The sequence below is a fragment of the Physeter macrocephalus genome, chromosome 12 (assembly GCF_002837175.3).
Source record: "Physeter macrocephalus isolate SW-GA chromosome 12, ASM283717v5, whole genome shotgun sequence".
NCBI classification, from domain to species: Eukaryota; Metazoa; Chordata; class Mammalia; order Artiodactyla; family Physeteridae; genus Physeter; species Physeter macrocephalus.
In genome coordinates, this window is record NC_041225.1 from 77,759,235 (window position 1) to 77,779,633 (window position 20,399).

At 39.3% G+C, this 20,399-nt stretch overlaps 1 protein-coding gene and 1 long non-coding RNA gene across 5 annotated transcripts in view; one reads left to right on the forward strand and one right to left on the reverse strand.

Moving 5' to 3' along the window:
* Nucleotides 1–11,632: 11,632 nt before the first annotated feature.
* LOC129392652 (uncharacterized) lies at nt 11,633–14,747 on the reverse strand. The gene is made up of 3 exons (XR_008618924.1): nt 14,592–14,747; nt 13,003–13,233; nt 11,633–11,916 (listed from the first exon to the last, which is right to left on the reverse strand). It is a non-coding gene; the product is annotated as an uncharacterized lncRNA (long non-coding RNA).
* A 661-nt stretch (nt 14,748–15,408) lies between these two features.
* The window catches only part of EHBP1 (EH domain binding protein 1), a 343,347-nt gene continuing 338,356 nt past the window's right edge, over nt 15,409–20,399 (forward strand). For all 4 annotated transcript variants that reach the window (XM_007108111.4, XM_024133485.3, XM_007108113.4 and 1 more), the window contains exons 1-2: nt 15,409–15,593; nt 16,432–16,835. In XM_007108111.4, coding sequence (XP_007108173.2) covers nt 16,732–16,835 — 104 coding nt within the window. In that variant the 5' untranslated portion in view covers nt 15,409–15,593; nt 16,432–16,731. The remainder of the gene's footprint in view (nt 15,594–16,431; nt 16,836–20,399) is intronic.

Here is a 20,399-nt window from a genome sequence, read left to right on the forward strand (position 1 = left end):
AGAATCTCTTTTTATATACCCATCTTCCTGAAACAAAATCTCTGCTGATATTGAAAAAAAAAATTTTTTTAATGATACAAATGAACTTATTTACAAAACAGAAATAGAGTCACAGATGTAGAAAATAAACTTATGGTTACTGGAGGGAAAGGTAGGGAGGGATAAATTGGAAGATTGGGATTGGTATACACACACTAGTAGGTATAAAATAGATAACTAATTGGGACCTACTGTAGAGCACAGGGTACTCTACTTAATACTCTGTAATGACCTATATGGAAAAAGAATCTAAAAAAGAGTGAATAGACATTAATGTATAACTGACTCATTTTGCTGTATGGCAGAAACTAATACAACATTGGAAATCAACTATACTCCAATAAAAATGAATTAAAAAATTTTGTTAAATTATAAGACTGTTTCCCAAATCTTCTGGCTATATTATGACTACATTAATATCAAATCCTGACCTTTTCCCCAGAGAAACAACTTTATTGCATATTTGTTTTCGTATTTAAAGTGAGTGTTAGTCCTTCATGCATGAATGATAAAATATACACAGAAAACATTTATTGTTATTACTGAAAAGGCAGTAGATTTTGTAATTTTAGGAAGTAAAAAGCAAAGCCATTTATCAGGCTTCTCTAGTATTTAGTATTTCTTCCTATGGCAGAATCTGCATGGATGTTGTTTTAAAAGTTTCTGGACTGGACTTCCCTGGTAGTGCAGTGGTTAATAATCCACCTGCCACTGCAGGGGACACAGCTTCAATCCCTGGTCCGGGAAGATCCCACATGCCGCGGAGCAACTAGGCCCATGTCCCACAACTACTGAGCCTGTGCTCTAGACCCCGCGAGCCACAACTACTGAGCCCACACGTCACAACTACTGAAGCCCATGCACCCTAGAACCTGCATGCCACAACTACTGAGCCCACGTGCTGCAACTACTGAAGCCTGCATGCTTAGAGCCTGTGCTCCGCAACAAGAGAAGCCACCACAATGAGAAGCCGCAACGAAGAGTAGCCCCCGCTCGCCTCAACTAGAAAAAGCCCACGCGCAGCAACGGAGACCCAACGCAGCCAAAAATATATACATATATATATATATATTTTTTTTTACTTATATATACTTATATATATATAAAATATATATATTTTTTACTTATATATACATATATATATAAGTTTCTGGACTTACAATAAATTGTGATAAATCTGCTTTTTTATCAGATCTTTATTGTCAATAATAGTTGAAGTTTTAGGGAGATCTGCCCAAAGGTAGATGGACTGTGACATATTTTAGTAATCTAGGAAATTGCAAAAGCAGTCTGGTGAAAACAGTTACATAGCACTTAGTGAATGGAGGCTCTGTGTCCCTCTCTTGGAGTAGTTTAAAAAGCCCACCTGGGAATGATGGAGTGCATGAGTTTTTGTTTTTTTAATTGAAAGATAGTTGATTTACAATATTGTTTTAGTTTCAGGTGTAGAGCAATGTGATTCAGTTATACATATATATTTTTCTGATTCTTTCTCATTATAGGTTATTATAAGATATTGAATATAGTTCTGCATGAGTTTTAAAAATTGGGCTTTTGAATTGAATAATTCAAAATAATTATTGATTAAGGTTGTGAACGACTGCTGACCAGTTCTAATTTTTATCACCCACCAGGGGCTGTCCTTATGCCCTTCAATCACATGCTTAAGTAACCATATCTATTTAGTCAAGGTTAGCAAACTGGAGTAGACTGAAAAAGAAATTAGAATACCACTGGAAACCTATTTCAAAAGAAGGATTCTGCCCTTTGCCTACAAAGTAATCAACTTTGAAACCCACAGTGTTTGGGATTTTCTGGCTGATCTCAGCTGATATGAAAATGCCAGGGAGAGGAGGCAGGTGCAGTGATGACAAACAGATTTGTACAGTTCTAGGTATTTTTGCCATTGTCGGCAAACTTTTGGAAGATCAAGAGTCCTTGTGTGCTCTCAGGTTAATTTAGAAAGTGTTCCATCCAGAAAGAGGGCTTTAACTTTTCTTTTTTTTTTTTAAGAGCAGACTTCTCCTCTCCAAACTAATCTAAAGGGCCTTTTCCTCTTTACTCTTCATAAACCCAGTGTATTAGTTAGGATTACGAACCTTTACATGTGACAGAAAAAAATAACTATGGTTTATATGATTATTTTGGTTTTATGTAAAAGATGTCTGGTGGTAGGCACTTCAGGGTAAATGTAGTGGTTCTACACATTTGTGGGGGACCCAGGCTTCTTCCAGCTTGCCACTTTGCCATCCCTCATCCTCATGGTCCAAGATAGCTGCTAGAGCTCTAGCCAACCCATCTATATTCCGGCAACAGGATAGAGGGACAAGGAAAGGTACATTCCCTCCCTTTGAGGAGACTTCCTGAAATTTACACATAAGACTTAGCCAAACATCAACACGTAGCAACATTTAGCTGCAAAAGTGGCTGGCAGGTCTTCAGCTGAGTGAAAATGGCTCAGCAAAAATCCGAGGTTCTTACTGCTGGAGAAGAAAAGGAAAATCAGTATTCACAGTAATTAGAAATCTTTGCCTCCAAACTTGGGTTGGGGTTAAGGAAAAGCTAGAACCCACATCTCCCAACTCCAAGTGTAGAGCACTTTCACATTTTAAATTTCTGTGTTAGAATATTACATTTTGCTGAGCTGTTCAGTATATTCAGTTGCCTTGTGACTTTTGGTTAAATGTGACTGTAAAATAACATAAATGGCAAGTGCCTTTGGTCAGTGGCATGTTTCAAAATTCTTTTATTTTTCTTAATATCTGCTTTATATCACACACCATAAATGTCACATTTTTTGTAATTATTTTAAAGTGTACAAGTCAACGTTTTTTTAGATTTACGAAGCTGTTCAACTATTGCCACTAACTAACTTTAGAGCATTTTCATCACCCCCAAAAGAAACTCCACACCCATTACGTGGAGTTTAACCCCATATTTCTGGATATGGAGTTTATGTCTAACGCCCTTGCAACCAGTAATCTACTTTCTCTCTCTATGGATTTGCCTACTATGGATGTTTCATATAAATGGAATCATACAATATGTGGTCTTTTGTGACTACCCTCTTTCACTTAGCATGTTTTCAAGGTTCATTCATGTTGTATCTTGTATCAGTATTTCGTTCCGTTTTATAGCTGAATAGTGTTCCATTGTATGGATATCTACATTTTGTTATCCATTCATCAGCTGATGGTATTTGGGTTCTTTCTACTTTCTGGCTATTATGAATAATGCTGCTATAAATACTCATGTACAAGTTTTTGTGTGGACATATGTTTTTATTTCTGTTGGATATATATATATAAATATATATATATATATCCAACAGAAATGTGTGTGTGTGTCTCTCTCTCTCTATATATAGACACACACACCTAGGAGTGGAATTGCTGAGTCATATAGTAACTCTATGTTTAACACTTGAGGAACTGCCAAACTCTTTCATAGTTTTAGCTGTTAACATTTAGGTTGATGATCCATTTTGTGTTAATTTTTGTATATGGTTGTTTTGTACTCTTAATCTTCACAGCATATTCAAATAATCATTGTGAATCATGGGTGTCTCTATCTAAAGAGGGTTCAAAAAACCTTAGCAATTCATATTGGAAGAGATTGAGCTTTTGGACTGCCACTGAAGTTACAAGCAATATACTCTAGAAAGAGTAACATGTTCTATCAGTACTTCTTTTGTTTATAATTTACCATAAATAATTTTTTAAATGACCAAAAATTTACTTACGATTACTCTCCCCTTTAGAACTAGGTATAAACAATCGAATTAGGAATAGGTACATTTAGGAACAGTATCTTTCATGTTCTTAACAGACACTGGGCTGCCTTCATGTTCACTATGGGAATTGTGACTATAAACTTTCAACTTTTGGTCAATCAGAAAATTAATAGACAAAATTAATCAAAAGTAGCCTCAACTGGGGGAAAAAAAATAGCCCAACCTTCTTAAGACAGCAAAAACTAGATTATTGTAATGAAAAAACTATTGAGAAATACGAAGTGCCTCTTTTTGATTTTGCACACATGTATCCATTTGTTAAAGGCAGGCATTTTTCTTCTTTTTCCTTTTTTAAAAGTTAATTTATTTAATTTATTTACCTTTGGCTGTATTGGGTCTTCATTGCTGTGCACGGGCTTTCTCTAGCTGCGGAGAGCGGGGGCTACTCTTCGTTGCGGGTGCGCGGGCTTCTCATTGCGGTGGCTTCTCTTGTTGCAGAGCACGGGCTCTACAGCGCAAGCTCAGTAGTTGTGGCGCACGGGCTTACTTGCTCCGTGGCATGTGGGATCCTCCTGGACCAGGACTCGAACCTGTGTCCCCTGGATTGGCAGGTGGATTCTCAACCACTGCGCCACCAGGAAAGCCCAAGGCAGGCATTTTTAAGATCACAGAATTAGAGCTGCAAAGGGTCTTAAGAGCTTATCTCTTCCAACCTTTACCTCCTGGTAGCAAAGTATTAGTTTCCCATTTCTCATTTCAGAGATGAGGCAAATGAAGCAGCTCTTTCTCTGCTTCATTTCTTTTTTTTTTTTTTTTTTTGCGGTACGCGGGCCTCTCACTGTTGTGGCCTCTCCCGTTGCGGAGCACAGGCTCCGGACGCGCAGGCTCAGCGGCCATGGCTCACGGGCCCAGCCGCTCCGCGGCATGTGGGATCCTCCCGGACCGGGGCGCGAACCCGGTTCCCCTGCATCGGCAGGCGGACGCGCAACCACTGCGCCACCAGGGAAGCCCCTCTGCTTCATTTCTTGGCTTCCTCCTTTTTCAGGTGGGCCTGCTCTAGTGGAGATCACTGGCAGCAGAATATTTATCATTATAGCTACCAACCCAAGAGGAAATTGCTTCTCTTTCCTAATCACTCTACTTCTACCAATTTTCCCAGAATTGCGTCTGCATGGCTTGACTTGGAGATACATTTGTATATGTATCTATATCTCTATATCATATCTTTATCTATTTCTATATACACGTTCCCCCCTCCATCCAGAGGTTATGTGAGTTCCTAGAATGACCCAATTAGTAAGTGATGGAGCTGCAACAGGAACCCAGTTCATGCTTTGCCACAACTGGCTTGAGTCTCTTCAGAATATAAGACAATAATGGATTTCTTATATCTCTTTGAATTTTGTCTTAAACTGTTATTTGAATATTTTATAAGCTATTACGTTTGCTAGAGCTTACATTTTTATTTTTTGTACATTTTTTCCCTCTGAAATAAGTTTAAATTTCTTGAGCTCTCTGTGACTTACAGATTTTTTAAATGTAAAATTTTTACACATTTAAAAAAATGTATAGTTTTTTTTTTTTAAGTCAACACTTTCTCGTCCATTGTAGGCATTTGGTAAATATTTGCTTATTTGAGGCACCTGACTTGACACTGAAGCAGAGAACAGAATCCTCCATACAGAATGTGATAACAAGAAGGGAGTCAAACATGAGCCCCAAATTAGAGGGTCATGGGGAAAATATCCAGCAGGCCCATGCAATTCATGGTTCTAAAGCTGAATAAAGCGATTCAAGCCCATAAAAAGTGCCAATGAAAACTATCCCTTTTTCATGATATAAAATACAGAGCACATTCATAGGAACAGAATGTTTTGTGAAAGAAGAGTCTTCATTCACTTCCAGACTGAAGTGTGTAGATAGGCAAAATAGATCCAGAATCAGAACGTGTTACATGTACCAGGAATGGATTTATTCTGGGGAAAGTTTTTATTTTTATCAATTAGATATGATCTGTAAGCAGAAACTATAGATGGCAGTTTTAGATAGTGTGAGAACATTTTAAAGAGTACATAACGATTTATACAATATTTTCAATCTGAGACTACAGTTATGCAATTTTAATCATTATTTTATTGTAAAAATCAATCTAAAAACATTAAAGGAGAATTCAAAAAAGAAAATGGTATCACTCATAATCTTTACACCCCAACATATATTTGTGCATTCTATTTGAGTCTTCATTCTCTTATATATCTATTTTTACATTTTTAAAAATCATAGAACACATGCAAGATAAAAACCAACTTTTAATTATTTTACCTCTGAAAATAGGAAGAGAGCTAAAATATTTCTGAATAAAGGAAAGTGAAAATAAGCTTTTATTATTGTTATTTTTAAAAATTTTTAAGGAGTCAAGAGGGAAATCAAATGGGATGGGTGTGTGTTTCTTAAAATCCTATCACATTCTTAATAACCATTTCATTCTTAAAAGTTCCATGTGAGCTCCAAGGAATGAATTGATCAGATTGTTTTGGCTAACATTTAACAGATTTCAGATAACCTCTCTCAGACAATGTAATTTGACTTTTGGCATGTGTTAATTTTGCGTTTTTACAGTTAAAATAGTGCTGCCTTATATCCATCATTTTAAAAAATGGATCAATATCTCTGAAGTGCTGCAATAAAGCATAAAAATAATGATAAAATAGTAATATAAATACTACAATTCAAATTAAAAAAACACAAATTGTAAACAGGATTTTTATAATTGTACAGTGCAACTACAGATTATAAATCTGTACGGGCTGTGACAAAGTCTATTTGCAACTTTGCACAAGTAGCCACAAAGAAATAAAGGTGTAAATTGGAAGTACAACAATAAATATCCAAAAATTTAATTTCACTAAGGGAACAATCTATTAATATTACTCCACAGTGCATTGTATTTTATAACACATTTCTTAATTAGCTTTTGTGCCATTGTTAAACAACACACAGTCACCTCTCATCAATTGAGATTTTCTAAAGCAAACACTAAATAACGGTTTCTAACTGATGAGGAATGTGAGCTCCTTGAGGGCAGAGATTTTCTGTTTTGATGTGTTGTATTCCCAATGCTTAGCACAATGCTTTGAGCTTAGTAGTCATTCACTTATTTAAAAATTAGCTAATAAATTAATAAATATTACTTAGAATATTATAAGTTAATAAATTACTTGTTAATAAATGAATGGATTTTTAACTAAAAATATCATCACAGAAAATCAAAATCACAAAACTATCATTCAAAGTTTTGCTCTTGTAGCAAAAGTAGGTACATGTTACATTGTTACAAAATCAGCTGAAAATTATTAAGATTTTAATAAGAGAAAGCAGAATGAACTATTGACAAAATTGTTTGACCAAATATCATCCCTGGGCACTGCAAATATCCATAACATATAATGTTGAAGAGCAGTTAATATCATGCACGCAGTATAGTGGTTTCATTTACCAGCATGACATGTATGAAGAAGTACTCAACAAGTTTACTCTATTTATCACTGAGAACTAACTGCAGGATTTTAGTAATTATTATTTTGTAAATTGTGATGTAGCCTGGGGAAGAGGCATGCAGAAGGTAGCTTTGTGACTAGCTACAAAGTGTGTTATTACAAGAATAAAAGAGGATAAGCAGTCAACAACAGACCTCCTGCTTTTGCTTGGGTTGTTCAAGGAAAGAGTGAATATTTTAAATATGATCAAGTTATGACCTCTAAGTATACATATTTTCATCATGTGTTGTGTAAAGAAAGATGCACATGTGCAACACTCTCCTTTTCTACACTGAAGCATACTGGTTATCAGGGGAAAGGTGCTTGCATTAGTTTTTGAAATAAGAAGTGAGACACTGATAATGCCAGATAATTATTTCTCAACCAGTGTAGCTTAGCACTATATTCAATATCTACAGTATAACTAAATTTGTCACTTCAGGGATAAAATATCATGGTTTTTAATGTTGAGGATATCAGGATTTCTTTAGAAGACTGAACGATAGCACAAAAACTTAACTGTTGCTCTACATTTGACTTTATTTCATTGGAGAAAGATATCAGTGATTCACTATTGGGAGTATTTAAAAATATCATCCAAAAGTTGCAACAAAATATGGAGAAATAACCAGCAGCTCTCACGAAGTCCTCTTTACTTGGCAGGCCATGTTCTACTCTCTGTAAGCCCAGTCACTAATTGGTTGATTTACTATAAAAAGAGAGATCTGGAATGATGTTGCAGCTCTCTCTGGCTCCCATGTTACTGCCCTTACCCTGGAATTTTTCTCCATTTTGCCCTGCCCAGCAGATTGCCCAAACTATGCATGAGTTAATCCTGCCCTCTGAAAGTTGGGTTTATTTTCCAGCTCTACTCATCTAGGACAAGCTTCTGAAACAGGGCTACTTTCCCTTGGCCCACGTCCAGTGCCCTGGTAAGTGGGGTTCTGCCTGATTTCAGCTTGCTGCTTTTTGCGCTGTTTGAGATGGAAATGCTTTGATTCAACACCAAATGGTGGGTATTCAGTGCCCTCCAAGATTGTGAATTCCTACTGCTTTTTCTTTGCCTTTCCTGTCTAGCCTAATTATTTCAGAAGATTTTAATTATATTATCTTGTTCATACTAAATATAGTCATCCAGGAATTATTCAGAGGAAAACACTGGCTGCATGCTATATTTGGTTACTCGGAATTTATTCCAAATATTGAAAACACAGAAAAAAAGAAGCAGAGGTCAGTCTACTCTTTAAAATTCATCAAAGGCTCTTAACATTTAATGGGAAATGACCAATAAACCTTGGTCAAGAATCCCTACTGATTTTATAGGAGGTAAATTTATTATATTTAGCAAAGACCTTCTCAGAAAGGCCTCCTAATTCCAACTCAAATCTTTTCTGCAATAATCCCAGTAATGGTCAACTTATTGGCAAAGTGTAAATTATCTCTGATAACTGCATTTACCTTGGCATATACAGCATTTCTGGGCTGGGACTTTACCATCATGAAATTATCTTGAGTAATCTGAAGAGTCAGACCGAGAGGATGGTGCAGACCAGCAACGGTACTCTGGAGTCAGAGCTGATATTTAGCTGGTTAACAATAGGATAGCTGGGCTGATGGTTCATGGCCGTCATCCACTCTAGCTGATTGATGTCTGTGCTGGGTTGTTGCTAACATTTTGAGTATCCACATTTTGAATATCATCATCACTTATAATATATTCTTGAAGAAGATTTCTGAGCTTTCTAATGGTTCATATGTTGCTCCATATAAACAGCCCGAGTCAGGCCTACTGAGTTACCTGTGGATGGTATCTGTAGACTTGTCTCTGTCTCTATTTGAATTTCAAGGCAGCCAAGGATGCTCCTGGGTCTCCACCAACCAGGTCCAGGTTGGCCTTTCCTAGACGTTGTGGGCTGGGCAAAATTGGGTGTTTAGAACATAATCGAGGTCCTGGAGTTAGTGCCACCTCAGGTTCAATGCGCAAAGGTTCATTATGGCTAACTGCAAAGATTCATTCATGGGTAACTGGAACAGAAACAATTTCACAAAAGGATACTCTGTTTTTAGTTGAAAGATGGTTTTCTGATGCAGCTTTTCTAAGCTTTCATGTCAACCAAAGGACTTGGGTCCTATAATGATAGAGAAAAACAGGGCTCCCTTCTAAGAGAATAAACATATGTTTCTAAGTATTGAATACTTTGTTAGAATTATTACTTTCAGTTATATAACAGGTAAAAATCTCAATCTAAAAAAATTCAGGTTTGCAAGAAACATAATTTCATTTTTCCATAACTCAACCCAATTTCTATTTCAAGCGCTGATTTCACAAGGGGTGGCAGACACTTAATCATAGTCAATTTGGCAGGGACTGCATCTATATTGAGGAGACTTCCATAGGATTAGCATGTCAGAGGAAGGGGATGGGAACATTTAATCTTTGCTCCTCCTCTACCATGCTGGCTCTTCTAAGATTTCCAGTCTGTATCCTTCCTCAGTTGCAGCTGGTCCTACAGACTGCTGTTGGGTTGATCATGGTCTGTCAGCAAGGTCCCTTGAGGTCTGCTGGCTTCCGCTGCCTCTGCACCCTTTTGGTTGTCTGGGGATCATCATGTTGGGTTTCCAGAACCTCCATGGTACTATGTAAGGTTTCACTGTCCTTTATGGTAGCTACCAGCTACATGCAGCTATTTAAATTTAAATTTAAATTAAAACTAAATAATAAGACCTACTAGAGCATGGACTTGAGGATATGGGGAGGGGGAAGGGTAAGCTGTGACGAAGTGAGAGAGTGGCATGGACATATATACACTACCAAACTTAGGGAGGATAGCTAGTGGGAAGCAGCCGCATGGCACAGGGAGATCAGCTAGGTGGTTTGTGACCACCTAGAGGGGTGGGATAGGGAAGGTGGGAGGGAGGGAGCCTCAAGAGGGAAGAGATATGGGAACATATGTATATGTATAACTGATTCACTTTGTTGTAAAGCAGAAACTAACACACCATTGTAAAGCAATTATACTCCAATAAAGATGTTAAAAAAACAAAAACAAAAACAAAAAAAACTAAATAATATTAAAACTCCAGTTCCTCAGTTATGCTAGCCACATTTCAAGTGCTTAATAGCCCCAGTGGCTAGAGGCTACTGTATTGCACAGCCATGTATAGAACATTTCGTTCATCACAGAAACTTCTATTGAACTGGTGGTCTTGGGTGGACTAGATACACGGCCCAGCTTTTTCTTATCTTTAGGGTCTTGCCACCTCCCTGGGGCTCTAACAAAGAAAAATGAATGGAAATTATCTCTCTCGGCTTTCTATCTATCCCATAGATAGATCCTGCCACTTCAGTTGCCTTTCTCCAAGGCTTCTGCCAGAATAGAGTGAGAATACAGCAGTGAGTCCTGTTCTCTGGGACCCACCAGCGTCTGGCCTCTCATTACTTTCCATCCAACTTCTTCCCCTTCCAGTCCAGGAAATCCATTTCTTATCTCTGTGAAAGGAAGTTTTACTATTGTCTATACCAGCACTGTCCAACAGGAAAATAAGGCAAGCCACATTTGTAATTAAAGTTTTTCCAGTAGCCACATTAAAAGAGTAAAGTAACAGTTAAAATTAATTTTTAATGTCTTTTTTGATTCAGTACATTTAAAATATTATCATTTCAACAGGCAATCAATATAAAACTTTTAAATAAGATATATTCCCTTCATTTTTATATACTAAGTCTTTGAAATTTGTGTATATTTTATACTGACAACACATCTCAATTTGAACTAGCCACATTTCAATTGTTCAGTAGTCACATATGGCTAGAGGTTATTTTATTGAACAGTACAGATCTCTAACTGGATCTGTTTCATTATTTCCTGAAGGACTAGGGTTCTGAAACTCAAAAACAAGGAAAAATTCCCTGTTTCTCTGCATTCTGTTATACTGCTTTCCTGAAACAATGAGCGAAATCCAGCCTACTTGAGGGTGGGTATGATGCTGAGGGTGTCTTTGGGTGGGGTATAGGAGGAGAAAGGCCATAGGATAAAAAGAAATACCTAGAAAAACAACTACTACAAAAACCTCAGTTAATATTTCAGAAGTAGTAGCCTGTCCCAGTGAGTTTTTCTAAGGATATAAAAATTGCTTTATAGGGTTGTCAGAATAAGTTTGTTTGCTATGGGTTTAAAAGAAATAATTTCATTAGCAGTTAAAAATTGCAGTAATATTGTTGTGTATTGTATAGCTGCTATGGTAACTGGAAAACACAATGCAAAAATCTGCAGTGCTATTGTTGCAAGTAAATCTTATTACTATGACTAAGGCACAGATAAGTTGCTGCAGTAATACCTCTGACAATTTTTACTGCAAAAACTGTAAAACCCAGGGATAAGAATTTTATCATCGGGAATGATAATAATTCAAGCCTATGGTTGCACTTCATAGACTAGAATCTCTATTTGGGGGGTTTCTGAAACAGTGACTGGCAAAGCTGCTTCACTGAAAATAATTTCTATCATTTCAAAACTGTCATGGCAGAGAAGATTTGAAGTTTTGGGGTGGCATTTTCCTTTTTTTTTTTCTTTTTGTATTCTGTCTTCACTGTAAGCTTGATGATACCTAAAGGCAAAATAGAAATTATTTTAAATGTTTAATCTTCTGTTAAGTAAAATATCTATAAAATTTTGCAGTCAACACCTGGGTCAAATGGACAGGACAATTAAAGTAACTTGCATCTACAGGTCTATTACATGCAGATTAAGCCTGGGATGGAAGGAGATGATAAATCAAGACCTGAGTAAACAGGGGGTTAGAAAGGGGCAGAAGCACAGTGGGAAATTCCCCTTTGGAAGTGGGAGGATCAGTGGGATGTACTTACTGGTAGGTAGGGGAAATGGGAACCTTAAGAAAAAGTTAACGTCTAGAATGTCAAAAGATCTCAGATTATATATGGCATGGAAGGTGGTCATGGGAATTGGGGATAAGTGAATTCTTAGTAATTATTATAAAATTCTGAGTCTACGTAAGTTATTGGTGTTCCACTCTTGGTAATCACTGAGTTAATGGGAGATGAAGAATGTTAAAAGCAGTTTCTTTTGAGATTCATTATTCCTTGAGGTAGTGATGTTTGGTAGCAACTAAGTATTGCCCATGTTATTCTTGAAGGACTATTTTTTTTTTTTTACTGTTTATTACTTATTATTTTTGACTCTGTTTGCTATCAAACACAATGGTGTACATTATTAATTACCATCTATTGACTGTTTACTATGCGTCAGACACTTTACGTACATATCTTCCTTCTCCTCAACAACCCAGAAAGGTAAGCATGATTATTTGTTTGACAGAATAAGAAGCTGGGACTCAGAGAGGTGAAGTAATTTGTTTTACTTTCTTGCATGCATGCTGAACATCTGTTTCTGAAAACTGTTTGAGAACAAGGACTGTACCTTTTATGTACCATTAATAGCATCTAATGTGATTAATACTCAGTATTCAGTATCAAACAAGTGGATAGAAAGATCTTAAAGTATTCTATGTTTAAGATTCTCCAATAAATTTAGTTAGCAGACAGGTTATTAAAGAAAAAAAAGTTATGAGGGAAGAAGTAGCTGCTCTGTGGGGCCTCCAGGAGCCTGTGAACTTGAGCTTAGCAACAATGTCAAGGTCTGCTTTTTTTTTTTTTGCGGTACGCGGGCCTCTCACCGTTGTGGCCTCTCCCGTTGCTGAGCACAGGCTCTGGACGCGCAGGCTCCGCGGCCATGGCTCACGGGCCCAGCCGCTCCGCGGCAAGTGGGATCTTCCCGGACCGGGGCACGAACCGGTGTCACCTGAATCGGCAGGCAGACTCTCAACCACTGCGCCACCAGGGAAGCCCAAGGTCTACTTTTAATTCCTTCATTTCTAAACTTGGTCTCTTCCTGGCTACCTCTGCAGCTAGGATGAAAAAGAAGAGTTTACATCCAAGAGAAATACTTCCCCTAAAAAGAAAAGCTGTCTTATAAGAAACTGTAGGTCTCGAAATTTTCCACAACTTGAGAAAGATTCCCTAGGGTCCTACACACTCCTCCTTCTCCTTCTTTTTAGGAAGGGAAAGAGTACTAAAAGAAGCCAGGATAACCACATGAGAAAGTTTGAAGAACAATAATATTAAATAGGATGCAAAACCCTCCTGATTATCATGTGGGTTGTTCCTGAAGGGCAACATAGATTAAAATAGTTTATGACCATTTCTATAAATTAGCCATTTAAAAAGACCCATACACTTAAAGTCTATTATGATCATAATAATAGCTGTAGGTTATAGTGACTTAGTAAACCACTCAGGAAGGACACCAGAGAATTGCAAGATGTACACAAAATAAGAATCAATATAATTATTATGGTTATCTTTAATATTTTTAAATTGAGACTATAGCAAAGTAAGTGATATCTATGCCCTTTTCTGTAAAATGTACATTGTATTCTTGTATTATATCACTTTCTTTATTGAAAATGGAAATAGAATTCGATACTGGATTCTAGCCTTCTATGTCTCCCCATCTATCCTGATTCTTCAATCTCTCTCTCCATTCTCTTGCCTCCCTATGTCTACAGATGAGCTTGACTCACGGTCATTGCCCTCCTTCCTGTCCTTCAAAGAATCCTTCCCTAGACCCTAACACCTTTCAAGCTATTTTGTCCATGCACCCTGTTCTCTGTCCTTAGTAAGATTAAGAATGAGCCTTAATTGTTTCCAGGATTCATCTTGCTTGTTTTCTTTTCATATGTTAGCTTCCTTCTCTTTTTACAATTTGCCCATTGCTTGTAGGGTGCTCCTACTTCTCTGACCATTCCCTCCTCAGTCTCTTTCCCACTTTACCCTGCTTCTTCCTCAAATGTTGAGATTCCTCGCCCTCCCTCCCCCCCACCCCCCAATTTCATTCTTTGTCCTCCTTCTCTATGCCTGAGGTCTGTGAACTACCTAAAACTGAAAGCGAACTTTTGTGTCTTATGATAGGACATATTTCTCTTTGGGAAAGTATCTATGCCTTTCATCATCGTTCTCAAAAGGGTCCTTGGCTCTTTTAACAAGGTTAAGTGCCCGTGCCCTCACACTCTCCTTAGGTTGTTTCATCCTCTCCTTTGCCTATAACGACCCTTCTTACATACCAACCACTCCCAAGTTCATCTACAGTTCCTACCAGAAGAATAAGATCGACAGCGAAGAGGAGAAACTAAGATTCATAGAAATGTTTAAGAATCAGAACAAGAAGAAATTGCACCGTGAACATTTTGTGCCTAGCTCAGCTTACTGAATATGGTTCATTGAGGACCAGCTGACTAAATGTTAGGCGCGGGCTGGCCGGGTCATTACTTCACAGTTTGTCAGAGGAAAAACCGCAGGAGGTGAAACCAAGACTGTGTGCGCAAACACCCTAGCGGCTAGTGGCGGAGAGGGCACACCCAGCTCCTAGGGTGGGGACAGGAGAGAAAAGGAGAGAAAACCCCAGTAGCCGCACAGCCCACAGCTGCAGCGAAGCCAGTCGCGGGCTCTGCTCTGACTCCAGCCAGAAACCCCGCCCAGCACTCGGCACGCCTTTGACCGACATCCACCTTCAGCAACCACCTTCCAGATCACTATAAACACTCCTTACTCCTCCCACCTATCGCTTCCCTCTCGAAGCCAATCAGAGGAATGGGCGGGATTGTCCTTAGAGGGTTCCAGTTTTTTGTTTTTTTTTTTTTTTTCTTAAAGAAGAGTATACTGTACACCGCGTTCCGGCTGGGGAAAAAAACACCTCCAGAACTTGCGGGGGAGGGGGGCGTGGAGCCCTGTGATGGGCACCCGGGTCGGCCAATGAGGCGTCCCCGCCCCTTAAAGGCCCTGCCGCCGAGGTGGGCGGGGAAAGCGCGGGGTCCGGCCAATGGCAGCGGGGCGGACGGAGGTTGAGCGGCCGTGGGTAGGGTTAGTGTGAGAGGTACGGCGGGGGAGGTAATGATGGTGGTGGTGGAGGAGAAAGGCGGGGGAGGGGGTGCTGGGCGCTGAGCGGCGGCTCTGGCAGGGTTTTGTAGGGTGGGGGACGGTCGCGGGGCGACTCCGTCCGGGAGGGGGCGGGCGTGAGGCGCGCCGTCCGCCTGAGGGGCTGCAGACCCCGGCTCCCGGGAGCGCCGCGGCTGGCTCGGCTGTTCCATGTGGCTCCGGCGGGGATGGAGGACTCGGTGGCGGCGGCGGCGACTGCTGCTGCGGCGGCGACGGAGGAGCGGCGCTGAGGAGGGGGAACCGGGCCAGACTCAGCCCGACAGCGGGATTAGAGGTGTGAGGAGGAGGCGGGAGTGGACGTGCTGTGGGACCGGGGCTTGGGGACCGGGCTGGGGTCTTCTGGCATCGCCTGGGTGACAGGGACCGCTGGCGAGCCACCGCCTGCCTCAGCTGGGGGGCAGGGGTCTGGGCTCTGTGCGGGAGGAGAGGAGGCTTCGGCGGACTGTTCCCTGAGGATGGGGGAGGGAGGCACCGCACCCCGCACCGTGCACTTGCCTCGCTGGTCATTGCTTCACGCCCAGGCAGGAGTTTCCATTTCCCTCCGGTTGGCAGCAAAGGTGGAGGAGAGCCCAAGTGGCCTGGAGCCGGGACACTGCCCTCTCTCTGCCTTGAGATTTCCCTCCACTCCTTTTTCCCCATCCATTTCCCCCTCCCGACTCAACAGCGTTCTTCCCCGCTCCTTAATTTGTTCCACGCACATATTCTAGGACTCAAAGCTCTTCACTGTCGGCTGAAAAACAAAGTTTATTTTAAAATACTCCACTCCTTCCTCTGACTGGCAGTGGACATTAAACAGCATCCCTAGACTTTCCCGCTCTGCTCGCCCTTCTGTGATGCTAGGAGAGGGAGGTAGGGCCCCCGACTTTCGCCTCTCGATCGTTGTTGATGCTGATTACCTGATGTGTTGCTCCACGTCTTTGGTGTGAATTGTAATTTCTTCCTTGGTGTCTTGCATCCTTGATGTTACTGGCTTTTGAGGTTGGTGTTTTGTTTCATTGTTTGAAAAACATGCGGAGAACTGGGGTTGTCTTTTGCAGTGTTATCTAACATGGGTGGTTAGTCACTTCTCATGCTTCTCTCCTCATATTTTTTCTCTTTGTTTTGCTTTTCAGTCCTCCAGAATACACATCATATAACCCCCGAGGTGGAATGGTGATGTCTCCATGAGGGAACCTCCTCTCACTCATCCTGTGATGTGTGTCATACTGTTCTTGACTGGGCCATTCATCTAAGATGTGATTTACCCTGTGAAACAGGGAGAAGACTTATGGACCCCAAACATCATTTCAAGTTGTAGTTGAGTTTTTTAAAGTACAGACATACATGCAAAGCTCCTTTGCTTTGGACCCTCTGCTTTGTTAAAGCTGCTGTGTTGCTAACCCAGAACTGCTCCACTGTTTTGACTGATCATCATGGCTTCAGTTTGGAAGAGACTGCAGCGTGTAGGAAAACACGCGTCCAAGTTCCAGTTTGTGGCCTCCTACCAGGAGCTGATGGTTGAATGTACCAAGAAATGGTAAGAAGTGCCTGGGTGTAGAGTTTGCTGTGCTGTGGCCTAAACTCACTGTGGCCTAAACTCTGCTGCTTCTGACAGCAGATTTACCTTTCTGTAGTGCACAAGTGTGTAGAAGCTGGGCGGGGTACAGATTACTCTAACAAGTACTGTGGTGTGTGCACTGTTGCTGCTGGTACCGACCCTGTGGGTTTTAATTACTGCACTTCAGTATGGCTCAGAGGACGGTAACTATGAGAGCACACTAAGTACAGTAGATTTGGTCTTGAGGTCTTTCATCATTAGTCTTAGAATAACTTTGATTTTTATAATTTTAAGGAGGCATGAAGAATGGCTATTGAAATATTGTAAACATATGCATATGTTTTGATGTAACATATATGTTTATGTTTCAATAGAGTTTTAATATGGAAATCTATTCTTGTGGGGTGGTGATAATCTGTTTTAATTTGTTCTTGATCTTTCTTTATTTTTTTTGCTTAAAATAACTTTTCATTATTTGAATAATAGAGTGCCAGTCCATACAACCTTAGAAATTCTTTTGTTAATGTGCTTAGTCAGGCAACTGTGTTTTATTTTAATTGCCTAATGGGATACATTTCTTGGCCAGACTTAAGGAAGCAATTAGTAGTGCTGGTCTATGATTTGCTTCTTTCCACTTGAGCAAAGTAAATTTAGGGCTTTCTTTTCACTGCCCTGAATGATAAGCAAGAAGAATTCTTATTTAGTCAGAGGAAAAAAGTTAATCTTAAGCAAATGGTACTTTGGGTTTTGATTATTACAGTGATTAAGCAGTATTACTGCAAAAGTAAGTCCATTTCCTTGTCCACATGGACTGTAATCTCATGTCTGTGTTAATCTCTCTTTTTAACATCCTTTTTATGAAATGAAAAAATAGCTTCCTCTACTCTAGAACTCTTAAAGCAAATTTGCATATTTATTTGGAAACTAGTTTCCGAATGCTTTTCTCTTGAACTTGTTAGGAATGTTGCTTTATGTGCAATTCAAGAAATGCATGTACTGATTACCTACTTTATAGTAGGCTCTGTGGCTTTAGAGTTGAATATGACATAATCCCCACCATCAAGGAGTTCACAGTCCAGGGTAATGACAGTCATGTAAATAAATTATCTGTGATAGGTGCAATAATATAAATATAATGTAGGGATCTTAATCTGTCTCTATCACTTAACAGTTGGATATCCTTGGGGACAGGTTATTTACTCCTCTGAGATAGTTTTCATATTGACAAAGGTAATAATGGTACCAATTCATAGGAAGGGTTATTGTGAAGATTAAATGACTTAATACATGTAAAATACTTGGAACAATGTCAGGCACATAGTAAATGCCCAATAAAATGTCATCATTACTTACAAAGTTGGCAGACAAGGGAATAATCAACTCTTAAGGGTAGGGTAGGGTGTGGGATGGCTTTCTGGGAGCTGAGTTGAGTTTTGAAAAATTCATAGTAATTGGCCAGGAAGCTAAAGGGGAAGAAATGAAGGATATTCTAGACTGAAGCAACAGCCTATGTAAAAGCATGGAGGCATGTGGCATGCTGGAAGTTCAAGCATGTAGTTGGATAATGATGGGGCTTAAAGTGCAGGATGGGAGGAGTGCAGTGGGCTGTGATGTTTTAGAGGCAGGCAGGATTCAAATCATAAAAAGTAAAGTGCTGTTATACATGGCTTGGACTTTATTCTGTGGGTGTGGAGAGATAGGAAAAGGTTTTGAGCAGAAGAGACATTAGGTTTATAATTTGGAAAATCACTTGGATGACAGTGTGGAGTAAGGATCATAGTGGAAAAGGTAACTGGAGGCAGGGATGGTATGGTAGCTATTGTAATAGATAAGGTGAGAGAAAAGGCTTAGACTAAGGCAATGGCAGAGGAAATGGAGAGAATAGAGCAGAGGTACACTTAGGACACAAAATGGACAGTACTTGGTGGTCATTTCAGTAGGGGTCTGGAAAGGATGGGGATGAGGGAGAGGGACAGGTCTAGGTTGATACACATTTCTGGCTTGGAGGACTGGGTGTACTACTAACTAAACTAGGGAATACATGAGGGAAATCCTGATTACAAGTACTTCTTAACTTGGCAGTATGCTGGGGGCATCAACTTTAAGACGGTTAAATATGAATCTCTTTTCTTAAGGGAAATAGAACATGTCAGGTGATCCTTTATTCACAACATGAGGGTCTTCCTCACAGTTTGCGTCATCCCTGGATTTTATTTTTCCTTAAGAAGTGTGTAAGTTATTGTTAATGTGTCTCAAGGTGAAAGCAAGAATGAAAATTTAACTTGATTATAGGTGAATAGATGGCTTAATTATTTTTAGGGTTGGACATTATGGTACATCTGTTAAATTAGATCTTTATGATAAGGTCTGGCCTTAACACAAGAAACATTTGGATATTCTAGAATTTTTAGACATGTAGTTCTAAATATTTTGCATTTTTCCCCTCTCATTTAAAAATATAGTTTAAAGCTAACGAGGTGACAGTGCCCAAAGAATAATATATTTGTTTGATGTCCTGGAATTTTATTTATAGGTGGATCCTTAAATAAAGCTTTAAAATCTTTTCATTACATACAAATTTGTTGTTATGATTTTTAGTTAGTATTCCTTTTGCCTTACTTTGCATAGGATCCTTGTGATAAATACAGATTAGGCCCAATTTCTATACTTATATCCTTTTTTTTTTTTCATTCCTCATGTTGATGCTTGCAAGAATTCTTAAATTATTGGATATGTGTGCTGAATTAGAATCTATTTAAAAGACATAAGAATAAAAACAGACCTGGACACCTTGTAAGAACATATTTTATCAGCTACTTTTACATTTTAGGTATTGTTTTGGTGGTATGGAAAAATACAAGGAGAGGAAGGAAATTTAGAGATGCCAACTGAATAAAGGGAAAGAGGCATGAAGATAAATTGTAGGTGTTGAGAGGATAAGAAAATAGATCTAGTATAAATCAGAGAAGAAGGAATAAACTACGAAAAGAAAGAACAGTTAGCATTGCATTGGGATTGTGCCTTTGTAGGTAAACTGTGTATATAGGTGCCATTGCCTTTTAGAATCTTGCTACTTCAAGTGTTTTCTGAGAAGCAAGAGAGTTTGCAAAAGCCTGTTAGAACTGCTGTCCCTCAGGCCCTGCCCTAGACTTACTGAATCAGAATCTGCTTTTTAATGAGATACATACTATGCATATTAATGTTTAAGAAGCAGTATTTTAAAATAATGTTTTCAACCTTACCAAGTGCCCATTCATGACTCCAGGGTAAACTATACTGATTTCTGCATGAATTTGAAACTCAAGGGAATGAAGATGAAACTCAGGGATTCAAGAAAGGCATAGTGTGTTGATGGAAGAGGTTAATGGGAATCAGGATATGTTTTCCAAGGGAGAACGCATTATTTCTGTGATTAAGGAGAGGAGAAATGTTTCCCATGTTCTCTTGTCACGGCCATAGGTTATGAACCTGGACATGACAAATAACAGGATGAAGGTAAGAGTTTCAGGAGGCCATCTTTTTTTTTTTTTTTTTTTTTTTTTT